Source organism: Hippocampus guttulatus, chromosome 3, assembly GCF_054856545.1.
Source record: "Hippocampus guttulatus isolate MCC_2025c chromosome 3, RoL_Hgut_1.0, whole genome shotgun sequence".
Lineage (NCBI taxonomy): Eukaryota > Metazoa > Chordata > Actinopteri > Syngnathiformes > Syngnathidae > Hippocampus > Hippocampus guttulatus.
In genome coordinates this window covers 29,294,126-29,309,582 of record NC_141263.1, presented here as the reverse complement: position 1 = coordinate 29,309,582, position 15,457 = coordinate 29,294,126, and the positions used below count along the sequence as shown (strand labels likewise).

Below are 15,457 nucleotides of genomic sequence, written 5' to 3'. Positions count from 1 at the left end.
GGTGATTGTCTTTGCCGTTTCGGGGAGCGTTTTTGCAAACGGCACCGGGAGCGTGAGTCGCCGGGCTTGAGCGACCGTCGCGCGTGGAAAACGAAAATAAAACATTTCAAAACGCCGCACGAGAAAAACAAACGTCTTCACCGTTATTGTACTTTGCATTCTGTTGCATTAAATTGAAACGATATTTGTTTTGTGACCCGCTTTCTATTATTTTACATGAATGTCACGATGTTATTCTTCATGAAATGACTTATTCAATCGCAGTATTGTTGAGTGGATATTTATTGGCATTATACATTGACAAACTTTTACGGGAGGGTTTTATGTCATGCACGTTCTTCTTTCACGGCCGTATTTCTTGAACATGGCGGTCTTCATCTATTTGCCGAGGATCGAATCGAACGATTTCCGACATCGTCGTCCGGGCCGAATGGTGACAGTGTGGCGGCCGCGGGCCCCCCCTGCTGGTGTGCGATGGCCTATCACCCGCCGACGTCTCTCGGCCCGCCTCGTGGGCGGGACAAGATCGAAAGTGGCCAATAGGGAGCGCCTGGAAAACGACCACGCCATCCGTGGAAGGCCGCGGCCTGCCGTGCTTGCAGCAGCCTATACGATTGGCGCAGCGCGATCATCGGAGCCAATCATATCGCAAAGAGGGCGGGGTCCGGTAGCTCCAATGGCATTCACGTCAGCGGGGCCCGCCGATTCAAGATGGCGGCCACCCGAGGATCATCCCTCTCGCCTCAGCTCGCCTTCTCGAGTCGCGCTTCGCGTCGCCGGCTCGTCGGCTGACGCTCGTTCCCGTCCTCGGAACGGAACACCCGCGGGCTCGCGCGCCGCTCGTCGTCGCCGCCCGCATGCCTGCGCGGACGTGAGCTAAGGTTTTCACCGCCCCCCGTGACGTTCCAACGGCCGGCGGACGAGCTCGGGCTCGCGCCATCCGCCAGATGAGTGCCGCTCATCTTCCCGATCGATGGACGCTTTCGGAGCTACTCGTCCGCACTTCGTGGCATTGAGGAATGAACCGAGCCGCTCGGGTGGGTGCCAGACTTCCGCTTCTCTCGCGGGTCCCCTGTGCGCGCGCGTGTGTAAATAACGATGAGGCTGGTACTGTGCGGTGCAGGATGGACTCCTGCGCGAAGACCCGAAACCGCACGGCGCCGACGGGCGGCGAGGACGACGGGCGTCGAGCCGGCGGCTCGCGGACCAACGGCTGGAGCTGGCCTCCTCATCCCTTCCAGATGCTGGCCTGGCTCCTCTACGCCTACTTCGCCGCGGTGGGCCTGGGCGTCCTTGTGCCGCTGCTGCCCGCCCACTGGAGGCCCGCCGGCTATATCGTATCCTTGACCGGTGCGCGCCCCCACCCCCCAACGTTGCCCGAAGAAGCTTCCGATGGGCCGCTCAGTGCACGGGCGTGATGTTCGCGTGCCATCTGTGCACTCACGTCATGGCGGTGAGCGTGGACCCGGCCGACCGCAACGTGCGAGCCAAGAGCCCGGGAGGGCCGCTTCCCGTCTTCGACCGCTCCAAGCGCGCCCACGTCATCGAGAACTGCCACTGCTACCTCTGCCAGGTGGACGTGTGAGTCGCGCCGCCGGAACTGATTTTGCCGGATCTGAATTCGGCTCACTTGCTGAGGTTGAGATTCAAACTTGTCCCTCCGTTCGGTTCGGATGAGCTCGTTTCAACTCCGACCGGTTTGGATCTCTGGGTGGAGATTGGATTCGCTTTTGATATGCCGGCTTGCCATTTTAATTCCGATTCAAATGTTTCGGTGCAGATTTACTTGCCATTCCATTCGGAACTTGTGTCTTGTTTCAACTCCTTGGCCCCCTCGCCCTCCGCCACTTGTCAGCCATACCCTTGCGCTAATGGTGTGTGTGTGTGTGTGTGTGTTTCAGAGGGCCCAAGTCCAAGCACTGCAGCGCGTGTAACAAATGCGTGGCCAACTTTGATCATCACTGTCGATGGCTCAACAACTGCGTTGGAAGCAGAAACTACAAGTCAGTCGACGTCTTCCACTTCCTCCGTGGTCGAGTTTGCGGTGTTCGTCCAGTCACCGAAAACCTGGAAAAGCTTTGCAAAAAAGAAAAAAAAGAAAATGCATTTTCCGCCTCCTTGAAACGTTCTGACAAAATAAGCGAAGAACCCCCCAAAAAAAATCGGACCCAGGATGACGTGAAACACAAGATGGCGTCACGCGCGCGTTCCGCTCGCAACCGGGACGCTCGCGTGACGTCACGCCAGCGCGTCGTTTCGCTGAGCGCGGCGTGACTTTAGTCAAACGAATGGGCCGCGGATCGGTCTCGGCGCGCGGGTCACCTGGTCCCGGGCCGCACCGAAGGAATAAAGAACTTGCATTACTTCCGTTCTATTTATTTTGGAATCTGGGAGATGTTTTCTTTTGAAAAACGACCGCATTCTCTCTCGCATCCGTGTGCAGCGTGTCGCTCTCGACGCGGGTCGAGGTCACGTGATAGGTTACCGCTAAAATGAAACCGGGGAGCCGGCGAGATGCGATTTTGCTCTCAAAAGCGGATCTTTGCCAAGGGCTCCGTCGGATTGGGCCGAAAGTTTTGCTGAAATGGGAGCCGCGGCTTCAGATGCGAGTCCCCCCGTCTGCGTGCGCCCAGGTTGTTCCTGTACAGCGTGGCGTCGGCCGCGCTGGGCGCGTGCGTCCTGCTGGCGGTGTCGTCGTACGCGCTGATCGCCTTCTTCTCGGAGCCCGCCGTCGACCGCTCGCGGGGTGAGTCCGACGCGGCCGCGGCCGCTCGCCGCGCTGACCGCCGGCGCGCTGAGCGGCCGCCCGCGCCTCTTCCCGCCGACTCAGCGCCGAACCGGACGGCGGCGCCGTTCCCGTTCTCGCCGCCGGCCGCCGCCGTTCCCGCGCTGGCCGCCGTCACCGGCGCGCTGGCGCTGCTCGCCTGCGTGCTGCTCTGCCACCTGCTGCTCTTCCACTTCTACCTCAGTAAGTAGAGTCGGTCTACACAACGCACCGGCGGCTTTGGTGGTGTCCTTCTGCGTAAAAGGGGTGGCAAAGTACCATCGTGCGCGCCGCAAACGGTGTCGGTAGCCGGACGAAAAAAACGACATCAAAACGCGCTCGACTGCGGTCGCGTGTTCGAAACGCGACTCGGATGACGATGGCGCCCGCCTATTTGAGTGTGGAACAGGTTGAGCACGTACGAGTACATCGTGCGACAGCGCCACCGTCGGGATGGAAGGCGGACGACGAGCCGGGAGGACGTCAAGCGCGTCCGCTTGAAGGTGACGCGCGTGAGGTCGCCGCGCCGCGTTTCACTTCTGATGATGATGATGATGTGGTTGTCAGGAAGCAGACGACTCAACGACGCTGGGCTACACCGAGCCGGAGCCGAACGGAGGCCGCGCGCAGTGAGACTTCTCGCCAACCACATCAGCGCGATCTCCTTTGTCAACCAACTCTGTGTGTGTGTATGTTGCAAGGTTGGTGGCCAATGGCAGTGTGAGGGGCGTGGCTAGCCCGCTTCTCAAGCTCAAAGCCCCAACCACAATCTCCACACAGCACAACTCGGCAGAGTTGTACCCGCAGGTGAGCGCACGCACACACACACACACACACACACACGCACACGAGAGTTGAAAGCGAGGTGTGTGTGCGTGCAGAAAATGGCGGCAACGACGGCGATGACAAAGAAGAAGAAGAAAAAAAAGACGGGCAGGGGAGCCGGCGCCACGGCGTCAGACGGCGGTCCAGACGCCGGCCGTTCGTCGGAGCGGCTCGGCGCCTGGCTTCCGGGCCCCACGGGGCGTTACCGCCCCCACCCGCCGCCCTCGCCCGTGCGGGCCGCCGCCCCGCCCGCCGAGTACCACTCCGACTCGGCCGAGTCCCTGGAGGAGGTTCCCGTGGCGCTGGACAAACTGGGCTCGCGGGCCCCGCGCCGGACCGCCCTCGGCTCTTCGCCGTCGCGTCGGTGAGCGGAGCCGGCGAGGCGGCCGAGGGAAGGACGCCGGGCGCGCCTTGGTGGTCCCGCTCCTCCCTCCCTCCCTTTTCCGGCGGACGGCGGCGGTGACCTCCCTTCCGGCTCGCCCCGCCGCGGCGCCACCGACGCGCTTGCGGGAAGCCACGTCCGCTCACAAGTTTGTCAGCGGTCGTCCGCGCCCCGGACCGGACGCCGGCCGGTCCCGGCTTTGATTTTCAGGCCCGCCTCCCGTCGATTGTTTGGGAGCCGACGAAGTGCCTCCACGTGGCCCCGCGCCCCCCCCCCCCCCCCGGGATCCTCGGCCAAGAGGAGCAACCGCGTCCGACTTGAAGGTCTTCCGAAAATTCGCCGGGTCCCCCGTGATTTTGTAAACTGCCTTCGACCCGACGGCCCCTTTTTCCGGGCCCGCCAATCTCCCTTTGCATCATCGAGGAGCGTTCGAGCAACCTTCCGGTTGGCCGGTTCGCAACGTGTTCCCGTTTCAAAAAGACGCACGTTTGCAAATGTGCACCTTTTTTTTTTTTTTTTTTTTTTTTCCCCCTCCCCAAAGTAAAATGTCACCTTCCAATTCCGCTCGACGATTCCAACGCGACAAATTCCCCCCCCGGCGTCTCGCAGGGCCGCCTCCAAATAATTCTTGCTCTGGCCGGAGCCAAGCCGACGTGCGACGTACAATTTCGTTTCGGCGCTTTGGATCCCCCTTCGATGTTTCTCAAGCCGTCGAAATGACACAAAAGTTTCCACGGTCCCCAAATTCACACTTGACTCCAATTTTTGTTTCCGCCTCCAAATTCCCCGGCAAAGGCCCATTCTGAACCGTAAAGCCCCCGACTATTTTCCGCACGACAAAATATTCTCGCGTCCGCCACTGCGACGTCCTGACGTTCGACATCCACCGCGCACCCGTCGCCATATTGCGTTTCATCGGTTGTGCGCATTGTGGATTATTTTTTTTAACCCCCCGCCACCCCCCCCCAAAATAAATCTTATCCATGCAGCTGATAAGTTTGCTTTTCTCGTGTTTTGAAATTGTCGTGGCAGCAGGCGCGCTGCAAACGTTGACGAGTCAAAGAAAGAAAACGGAGGGGCGGAGGCGGTAGCGCCAGTCGGCTTCGTTGCGGCCCACGGTCGGCGAGCGTCCGGGCGTCGCGAGGCCCTCCTCAAAACGCGGGTAAGTGTCGTACGATCGCATCGGCTTGCCGCGCGATACGGCCAGCGCGCCAGTACTGCTGCGCGGACTGCGTCTCAATCTATGGATGTTCTCCACTTGATTCCGTGACCGAATGACGACACGCTGGGAGGGGAGGCCCTCCCTGCCCCCCAAGTAAAGGGAAAGCGACAGATCGATGATCACATCGCACTGAGTCATGATCGGTCAAGGTTTATTGTACGTCAATTACTTTCTGGATACAAATAACTTTTGGGCCTTTTTGTGGTGGGGGGGGGGCGTAAAAAGAACGTTAAGGAAAGTAGAACGCAACCAAATAATTGAAGAATAGTCCTCACAGCAGCACTGATGTGAACTCATTCAGTACCAGCCTTTTCTTGACCTCCTTTTTTTTTTTTACCCAAAGTCTTGGAAAAATTGGGAAAAAAAGTATCTGGCGTTGAACGTGTGGAGTGTGAAAGGACAAATATGCCTTTAGGAGTGAATGAGTTCATGTTAATTTTAAAAACAAGAACAAAAACTAGTTTCCTTCATTTCAGTCTGACTATATTGTCTTCGTTCTAACAATGCACACCACAGCAATATCCTGTAGTTCGGCATACGTTGCTTAAAAGCAGGACGACGTGAACGAAATTGCTCCCATTTCCAACGGAGCGCCAACGAATCCAAACGATTTGCAACCGCCGCGCACGCGCGGGCTCGGCGGCCGCCCCTCCACAGCACGCGTAAGGTTTCACTTCACGCCCCGCTCTGATTGACAGCCACGTCGGCCATTGAGAGGCGGCGCTTTCCTCCGGCCCGAAGTCGAAGCGGGCCAATCGCATCGGACGTAAGGCGGAGCCGGCTCCCGAGGGCGTGTCCTCGGCCCGCCTGATTTGATCCACTTTTGGGAAAGAAGAAGAAGGAGGAGGGAAGAAAACGCGGTGGTCGTCTCGCGCTCCCTCTTGCCGGCCCGACGACGTTTGTCCAAGTCCCGGTCCCTGTCCCGGCGAGCGGCTCTGGTCCCGGTCCCGGACCGTTCCTTGGCTTCGGCATGCGGAGCGGCCGCGTGTCTTGCCTGCTGGTGGCGCTGTTGTGCGCGGAAGCGTGCGGTAAGTCCCGAGTCGGCTCGGCTAGCGCGTCGCGTCGCGTCGCAGCCGCTGCTGGCTGCCTGCCGAGTAACGGCGTACAAATATTTAGGGGACCGCGCCGAACGACACTTTTCGGCTACCGGTCCTCCCCTTGACGGTGTTTGTCCTTGGACCGAATACTCTCGAAGCTTTTGTTTCAAGCGCCCATTTTTTTTCTTTTTTTTTTTGCATGCACGCAAGAGCCGAGAGGGGAAAAGACCGACTGACTGATCGACTGACAGATGTCAGTCGATCTACTCTCAGGAAACACCTCGAAGTGAGATGGATTTTGCCTGGTCGTTAGCTGCTAACTTTTTTTGACGAGGCATGTGACGAATGAGCGCCAAGTTGTCCGAACCGACCGACTCGAGCCGGGGCTCATCTCATTTCTCCATTTGCACCTTCCACGCGCTTCTGTTTACATGCCAGCCCCTCCCACCAGATGTGTTTAAATTGTGTCCCATTGTGACTCCGTCGGGACGTCATGACATATGAAAGGCTTGAAAAAGCGGGCGAAAACGTTGGTCACTTCCTCCGTTGCTCCAGGAGAATGACCTGTGACTGAGTGTCTGTGCGGAGCGGCTGTTGAGGGCCAAGAGAAGCATTTGGAGTCAAGCTAAGCGTAGGCAATGACTTTGGGTGCCATAAAAGTCATCTCTGCAGCACCCCCCCCCCCCCCCCCACCCCCCGTCCGTCTGTCTTTTGTTCGTTTGGCTACCGGACATTCCCACACCATCACTGGCAACGGATGGCCAGCTTTTCTCGGTGGACGTCCCTCATGCGTCCTCACCGCCCCCCCCCCCCCCCCCATTTAAGGTTAGGTGACACGCATTTTGCCACCACGTGACCTGTCAACACTTTGTGGGCGGTCGAACATGAGCGATCCCGCCGTGCGCGCCACAAAATAGTGCATGAAAATCATCCAATTGAAAAGGAGGCGACGGCGGAGATTCCACTGTCCGCCGTGTCTAAAAATACACGCAAAGGACATATTTTTCACAAGCCACAGGGACTTTTTCCGAAATGAGCGCAAAACAGTCCCCCGTGACGCGATTCCACACAAATGGCCTCACAAAAACATGGCGGCGACGAGTCCGTTGCGGCCCGACTACAATCGGCGGCAACGATGAAGCGGCCGAAACGGCAACCGAGGCCGATTCGGCTCGGAGTGGCCATTTGGACAGAAGGGTCGTCGGTTCTGGGGAAATCTCGATGTTCGGCAGGCCCCCGCCAAAATCGGTTAGCGATCGGGCCGGGTCGAGTCACGGAACTCTGCAAATAATTGATGCTCCTTTGCGGTTAATGATAAAAAAATCTTTTGGAGAGGAAAAAACGATGCTTCCTGTTCAAAAGCGATGCAAACGAAACGTTGCCTCGTAAACCGTTGATGACTTGATGATCGGCGTGCTTTGGCTCAGCGGCGATGGTCGAGGGCGACGCGGATTCCGAGGAATCGGCGGAGGTGTTCCCCAGGCTGCTGTCGGCGCCCGGCGACCCGGACCGCCTGCTGGTGTCGCTCGCGGCCTTCGGACAGAACCTCCGGCTCAACGCCACCAGGGACGGCCGCGCCGACGGCGGCCTGCTGGCCGCCCATCTGCTGGTGGAGGAACGGCGGGCCGGCAGGACGCCGCCCGCCTGCGTGCGAATGGCCCGCAACCAGCTCTGCCTCTACTCGGGCTCCGTCCTGGACCGACCCGGTTCGCTGGTGTCCATCACGGCCTGCGGAGGCCTGGTACGCTTGCGCCCACGCACGCACGCACGCACAAAAGGACTCGGGCTCTACTGACGTGGGATTTTGTGTCTGATTCCAGAATTTGGCACAATAGCATAACAGATCAGCAATAATTTACAAATTACAACCCCCCCCCCCCCACACCCCAAAAAAACCCAAACATAGTTGTTTGTTGATCTTCTGTTGTGGCAACGTGTCAAAACAAGTGATGAAATTGGCCCAAAATGGCCGCTATTTGCCGATTCGAAACGGATTCATCGGCCGGGCCCTCCAAACGACACGCGCGCAGAGCGGATTCCTCGTGAGAGCTGAGCCGTCTCGCTGCGTGCCCCCGCCTCCCTCCGAGCGTCAAGGGCGGCGAGCTCGCGCGGGCGACATCGTCCTCATTTCCGTGTTAATAGCCGGCCAGCAAGTTGACCGCCCGCCCCTCGGCGTTTCCCTTTCCAGACGGGTCTGGTGCACGTGGACGGCGAGGTTCTGTTCATCCGCCCCCTGGAGGAGGAAAAGCGGCGGCGGCGGCAGAGCGAGCGCTCGCCGGGGTGGCTCTCGGGCATCAAACATCAGCTGATGCGACGGCGCCGCCGAGACGCGGACGGCGCGCCGCAACGCCGACGAGGTGAGCCACGCGCCGGCCACGAGGGGGCGCCTGCGCCACCCTCTGGACGCGCGTTTCGGCGGTACTGCGGGAACGCAAACGGGATCGCCGACACGCCCGCGAACGGGGACCTGGAAAGTGTCCTCCTCGGGAGCGAGAACGCGCACGCCATAAAGAGGCGCGCGCACGTCATCGGGAATAGAATCGCAACATACGCACGCGCGGGATGGAGAAGATGCGCGGGCGGCACCTCGTCTTCGGTACCGCCGCTCTCCCCCGCGGGGGCGGCCGCGCCCCCCCGCCGGGTGCCGAGGCCTTCCGTCGACCGCGCACCGGCACGCGAGCTTGTCTTTTTGGGGTTTTTCCACCGCAGCTCCCTCTGCCGGACGTTCGCCGCACCCGCCGGCCTCCGTCGCGAGTCGACCGGAACGACCGCGGCTCAGCGCGGCGCGTTTCAATGAATGTCAAAGAGCGACCGGGCCGTTTCCATTCCCAAAGTGCGAGTCGGCGCGTCGACTGGAAAAAAAAATACAAATCGCACAAGAGCGCGTGACACTCGAGATGCCAAAGTGCACCCGGGCTTTTGCAACGTTCTAGCGGGCGCTTTGCGCGAGCTGGAGTCGACGACGGCGGGCCGTCACGAGCCAGCAGAGAAAAAAAACACGCTCGTCATCATCACTCGGAACAACACGCACGCACACTCTGAGCGTGAGTGTGTCCCCGGTGCACGCTCATGAAGCGAAGCAGCTTGACCCCGCAAAAGTTACATAAGCCCTCTCAGGCAAGACCACACACACACACACAGTCTCTCCCTTAATACGTTGCACATGTTCACAAGCAGGTCAGACGGCGAGCCCAGCGAGCGAGCGTTAAGAGCGTTGCGGCTTCTCTTACGTCAGGCTTCCCGTCGGTCTTTCAAAGAGTCCATTGAAAGCGTGAGTGTCAAAATGAGGAAGGCCCTCGCAAATGTTTGAAATCAATCTTTCAAATGACAACCTCTGCCTGCAAAGTTGGACCTTTCCAACTCTCCAAATAAATGAGCATTCGTGATGAAGCGGGCTCAAGTTGTTTTGGGAAATGCCTGAAATTCCCCTGCCCTTCCCTTTTGAACGGTCTCTGCGAAGCCCCCCCGCACGGGTCCTCCCTTGGATTGTAGCCGCCGTCACTTGTGGGCTTCCGAAAAGTCGGGCGGTGTCGTCTCCAAAGAGTTGGCGGTGGTTTCCTTCTGCGCATATCAAAGCAGGCGCCCCCCCCCCCCCCTATTCCGTGACCGCCGTTTATGTCTCGCTCATCATCATCGGGCGCCGACAGGTATGGCAGCCTCGGTCACACGCTCCCTAGTATTATCCCTGTTTTTGTCATTTTCGTTAGTTTTTGGCGACCCTGAGCGGCTTACTTACACGAGGGAAAAGTTGCTGCGCATTGGGGAGTCTACGCTCGGTCTTTTTTCACCAGCACGCGAAAACCCACGAGGTTTTTCGGAGCTAATCGCGAGCGGAGCGGCTGCGCTGTACGGAGCATGGAAACGCCGCCGGAGGAGGGGGAAGAGAGCCGGCGTGCTCGTCAAGCTCCGGCAGCGCGGATTTCGAACCCCGCTCCCGTCGATCCATCTTGCTAATCTACGATCTCTGCCAAACAAGATGGATGAACTTCTTCTCCTCACAAAGACCAACAAAACCTTTGCACGTTCTGCTGCGCTCTGCTTCACTGAAACCTGGCTCAGTGACCGCCACCCGGATTCCGCGCTACATCTACCCGGCTTCCGCCATCTCCGAGCCGACCGCGACACGGAGCTATCGGGGAAATGGAAAGGTGGCGGGATTTGCTTCTATATCAACAAAGAATGGTGCACTGATGTCACGAAGCTCGACGCGCACTGCAGCCCGGACCTGGAGTCGCTGTCTTTAAACTGCAAGCCATTCTACTCGCCACGTGAGTTCACCTCCTTTTTACTAGTCGGCGTTTACATTGCGCCACAAGCTAACGCTAACACGGCGATACAAACGCTAGCCGAACAAGTAAACAAACTCGAACTAAAATACCCAGAGTCACCCCTGATAATTTTGGGCGATTTTAATAGAGCACATCTTAACCGTGAACTTCCCAGATATAAGCAGCACATCGACTGTTTCACCAGAGAAGGCAACATTCTAGACCACTGCTATACAACAATCAAAAATTCATACCGATCGGTCGCCCGTGCAGCATTGGGTCTTTCTGACCACAATTTAATCCACTTAATACCTACATACAGACAGAAACTCAAATGTGCTAAACCGGTTGTTAAGACTGTGAAAAAATGGACAGATGAAGCAAAGCTAGCTCTACAAGAATGCTTAGACTGCACTGATTGGGGCGTCTTTGAAACTTCAACGGGCACACTGGATGAATACACAGACACTGTAACATCATACATCAGTTTCTGTGAGGACATGTGTGTACCGACGAAGTCCTTCCGCTCCTTCAACAATAACAAGCCATGGTTTACTCCCAAACTCAGGCAACTCAGGAAAGAGAAAGAGGCCGCATTTAGAAGTGGAGATCGGGCACTGTACAAACACTGACAAAGGAAATTAACATCGCTAAGAGAAGCTATGCAGAGGCTGAAAAACCAGTTCTCTGCTAACGACTCTGCATCTGTATGGAATGGCCTGAAAGCAATCACTAACTATAGAATGCCACCCCCCCCAAACAGTGAACAATAAGGGTCTTGCTAATGAACTAAACATGTTTTTTTGCCGATTTGAAAAGGTCACCCCCGTTTCCCACACACACCCACCTCTACTAGAAACCACTCTACCTACCCCCCCACCCTCTTTTCCTCCACTACAGATCCACGAACAGGACGTGAGACGGCTCTTCAAGCAGCAGAAGATCAAGAAAGCTGCGGGGCCCGACAAAGTGTCCCCCTCCTGCCTGAAAGTCTGCGCTGACCAGCTGGCTCCGGTCTTCACACAAATCTTCAACAGATCTCTGGAGCTGTGTGAGGTCCCATCCTGCTTCAAACAGTCTACCATCATCCCAGTTCCCAAGAAATCGGCAACATCGGAACTGAAAGACTATAGGCCTGTCGCCCTGACGTCTGTGGTCATGAAGTCCTTTGAACGCCTTGTGCTGAACCACCTAAAGAACGTCACCGGACCCCTGCTGGACCCTCTCCAGTTTGCCTACCGGGCAAACAGGTCTGTGGAAGACGCAGTCAACATAGGTCTGCACTACATCCTCGAGCACCTCGACAGCACAGGGACCTACGCAAGGATTCTGTTTGTGGATTTCAGCTCTGCGTTCAACACCATCATCCCGGAACTCCTCACCCCCAAACTTCTCCACCTCGGTGTGTCCCCTACGATCTGCCAGTGGATCCTCAGCTTCCTGACGGGACGGACACAACAGGTGAGACTGGGAGCAACAACATCATCAATACGCACCACCAGCACTGGAGCCCCACAGGGATGTGTCCTCTCTCCACTGCTCTTCTCTCTCTACACAAACGATTGCACCTCAACAGATCCAGCCGTCAAACTCATAAAGTTGGCAGACGACACCGCGGTCATCGGTCTCATCAAAGACGGCGACGAGTCCGCGTACCGCCAACAAGTGGAGCAGCTGGAGCTCTGGTGCAGCCGACACAACCTCGGGCTGAACACGCTCAAGACTGTAGAGATGATCGTGGACTTCAGGAAACACTCTTCTCCACAGTTGCCCCTCACACTATCCAACTGCCCCGTGTCAACCGTCGAGACCTTCAAGTTCCTGGGAATCACAGTCTCACAGGACATGAAGTGGGAAGTCAACACCATCTCCATCCTGAAAAGGGCCCGGCAGAGGATGTACTTCCTGAGGCTGCTGAGGAAGCGTGGCCCGCCACAGGAGGTGCTACGACAGTACTACACGGCAGTCATCGAATCAATCCTGTGTTCTTCCATCACGGTTTGGTTTGGGGCCGCCACAAAAAAGGACAAAATCCGACTTCAACGGACAGTTAGGACGGCGGAAAAAATCGTTGGCACCGCCCTACCCACTCTTGAGGACTTGCACACTGCAAGAATCAAGACAAGGGCACGGAAAATCCTCCTGGATCCCCCGCACCCTGCCCACCACCTTTTCCAGCTACTCCCCTCAGGCAGACGCTACAGATCCATGCGCACCAAATCCAGTAGACACTTAAACAGCTTCTTCCCTCTAGCCATTAACTCCTTAAACAGTCACTGACGTAGTCACTCTTCTTGTACTACAAAAACTGCTACTGGTTACTCTAAAATGGTTCAATGATTTGTTGTTTACGATGATACTAATGCAGCGTGTTATACCGGAGACAAATTCCTTGTGTGTTCTACATACTTGGCCAATAAAGATGATTCTGATTCTGATTCACGTGGTCGCCCCGCTCTTCCGTGACGTCATTTCTTCCCCGACTTGAAGGGAATCGAAAGCGCTCGTCCCTTTCCGGAGTGACCTTGGCTCTTTCAAAGTCTTGTGAACAATCCTCCAATATGACACATTAAAAACAAACAAAAAAAAAAGAGAATGACATTCAACCCCTTCACCCCCCCCAAAAAAAATTACAGATTTTTTTTCCTTTTCTTCAAATCTCCGTCACAAACCAACAAATGCCAGAGCATCGTAAAACCGTCAAACGTTCTCCATCCATCCATCCATCCATCCATCCATCTTCTACCACTTATCCGGGGCCGGGTCGCGGGGCAACAGCTTTAGCAGGGAAGCCCAGACTTCCCTCTCCCTAGCTACTTCTTCCAGCTCTCCCTGGGGGATCCCGAGACGTTCCCAGGCCAGCTGGGTGACATAGTCTCTCCAGCGTGTCCTGGGTCTTCCTCGGGGTCTCCTCCCGGTGGGACATGCCCGGAACACCTCACCAGGGAGGCGCTCAGGAGGCATCCGAATCAGATGCCCAAGCCACCTCATCTGGCTCCTCTCGATGTGGAGGAGAAGCGGCTCGACTCTGAGCCCCTCCCGGATGACCGAGCTTCTCACCTTATCTCTAAGGGAGAGCCCGGACACCCTGCGGAGAAAACTCAATTCGGCCGCTTGTAACCGGGATCTCGTTCTTTCGGTCACGACCCATAGCTCGTGACCATAGATGAGGGTTGGAACGTAGATGGACCGGTAAATTGAGAGCTTCGCCCTTTGGCTCAGCTCCTTCTTCACCACGACAGACCGATACAACGTCCGCATCACAGCAGACGCTGCACCGATCCGCCTGTCGATCTCTCGCTCCCTCCTGCCCCCACTCTTGAACAAGACCCCAAGATACTTGAACTCCTCCACTTGGGGCAAGATCTCCTCCCCGACCCGGAGGGGGCACTCCACCCTTTTCCGACTGAGGACCATGGTTTCAGATTTGGAGGTGCTGATCTTCATCCCAGCCGATTCACACTCGGCTGCGAAACGCTCCAGTGAGAGTTGGAGAGCCCTGTTTGAAGGAGCCAACAGCACCACATCATTTGCAAAAAGCAGGGATGCAATACTGAGGCCCTCAAAACGGACCCCCTCAACGCTTCGGCTGCGCCTAGAAATTCTGTCCATAAAGGTTATGAACAGAATCGGCGACAAAGGGCAGCCTTGGCGGAGTCCTACCCCCACTGGAAACGATTCCGACTTACTGCCGGCAATGCGAACCAAACTCTGACATCGGTGGTATAGTGACCGAACCGCCCGTATCAGGGGGTTCGGTACCCCATACCCACGAAGCACCCCCCACAGAACTCCCCGAGGGACATGGTCAAACGCCTTCTCCAAGTCCACAAAACACATGTAGACTGGTTGGGCGACTTCCCACATACCCTCGAGGATCCTGCTAAGGGTGTAGAGCTGGTCCACTGTTCCCCGGCCGGGACGAAAACCACACTGCTCCTCCTCAATCTGAGGCTCGACTTCCTGTCGGACCCTCCTCTCCAGCACCCCTGAATAGACCTTACCAGGGAGGCTGAGGAGTGTGATCCCTCTGTAGTTGGAACACACCCTCCGGTCCCCCTTTTTAAAAAGAGGGACTACCACCCCGGTCTGCCAATCCAGAGGTACTCTGCCCACCGGTTCACAATGTCCCGAGTCGAAGTCAGCAGGGCCCCATCCCCACTGTACACAGTGTTAGTGGTGCACTGCTTCCCCCTCCTGAGACATCGGATGGTGGACCAGAATTTCATCGAAGCCGTCCGGAAGTCGGCTTCCATGGCCTCACCGAACTCTTCCCACGCTCTGGTTTTTGCCTCGGCGACCACAGAAGCTGCGTTCCGCTTGGCCAGTCGATACCCGTCAGCTGCCTCTGGGGTCCCACAGGCCATAAAGGCTCGATAGGACTCCTTCTTCAGCTTGACGGCATCCCTTACTGCTGGTGTCCACCAGCGAGTACGGGGGTTGCCGCCACGACAGGCACCAACCACCTTACGGCCACAACTCAGATTGGCCGCCTCAACAATAGAGGCACGGAACATGGTCCACTCGGGCTCAATGTCCCCCGCCTCCCCCGGAACATGGGAAAAGCTCTGTCGGAGGTGGGAGTTAAAACTCCTTCTGACAGGGGATTCCGCCAGGCGCTCCCAACAAACCCTCACAATACGTTTGGGTCTGCCAGGACGGACCGGCATCTTCCCCCACCATCGGAGCCTACTCACCACCAGGTGGTGATCAGTTGACAGCTCCGCCCCTCTCTTCACCCGAGTGTTCAAAACATGCGGCGGCAAATCCGATGATACAACTACAAAGTCGATCATCGAACTGCGGCCTAGGGTGTCCTGGTGCCAAGTGCACATATGGACACCCTTATGTTTGAACAAGGTGTTCGTTATGGACAATCCGTGGCGAGCACAGAAGTCCAATAACAAAACACCACTCGAGTTCTGATCGGGGGGGCCGTTCCTCCCAATCACGCCCCTC

At 57.1% G+C, this 15,457-nt stretch overlaps 2 protein-coding genes across 8 annotated transcripts in view; both read left to right on the top strand.

Annotated features, from left to right (window-relative positions):
* The first annotated feature begins 681 nt into the window (after positions 1 to 681).
* zdhhc1 (zDHHC palmitoyltransferase 1) lies at positions 682 to 4,967 on the top strand. Of its 2 annotated transcripts, XM_086108080.1 has the most exons (10): positions 682 to 1,037; positions 1,124 to 1,337; positions 1,406 to 1,581; positions 1,902 to 2,003; positions 2,634 to 2,746; positions 2,831 to 2,968; positions 3,164 to 3,267; positions 3,332 to 3,393; positions 3,466 to 3,571; positions 3,646 to 4,967. In XM_086108080.1, exons 2-10 carry the CDS (start codon positions 1,125 to 1,127, stop codon positions 3,955 to 3,957), a joined length of 1,326 nt encoding a protein of 441 aa, XP_085964206.1. In that variant the 5' UTR covers positions 682 to 1,037; position 1,124; the 3' UTR covers positions 3,958 to 4,967. The 2 variants fall into 2 exon arrangements, with proteins under 2 accessions (XP_085964206.1, XP_085964205.1); XM_086108079.1 differs by having other exon boundaries at positions 683 to 1,037; positions 2,634 to 2,968.
* Positions 4,146 to 15,457, top strand: part of adamts17 (ADAM metallopeptidase with thrombospondin type 1 motif, 17) — a 25,030-nt gene continuing 13,718 nt past the window's right edge. For 5 of the 6 annotated variants that reach the window (XR_015100563.1, XR_015100562.1, XM_086108076.1 and 2 more), the window contains exons 1-5: positions 4,146 to 4,294; positions 5,007 to 5,133; positions 5,892 to 6,221; positions 7,658 to 7,971; positions 8,419 to 8,587. Coding sequence is in view for 4 of the 6 variants with exons in the window: in XM_086108076.1 (XP_085964202.1) it covers positions 6,164 to 6,221; positions 7,658 to 7,971; positions 8,419 to 8,587 (541 nt within the window). In the remaining 2 variants the exon portion in view is untranslated. Of the gene's footprint in view, positions 4,295 to 5,003; positions 5,134 to 5,891; positions 6,222 to 7,657; positions 7,972 to 8,418; positions 8,588 to 15,457 lie in introns of all 6 variants that reach the window. The other variant, XM_086108075.1, reaches the window with a different exon arrangement.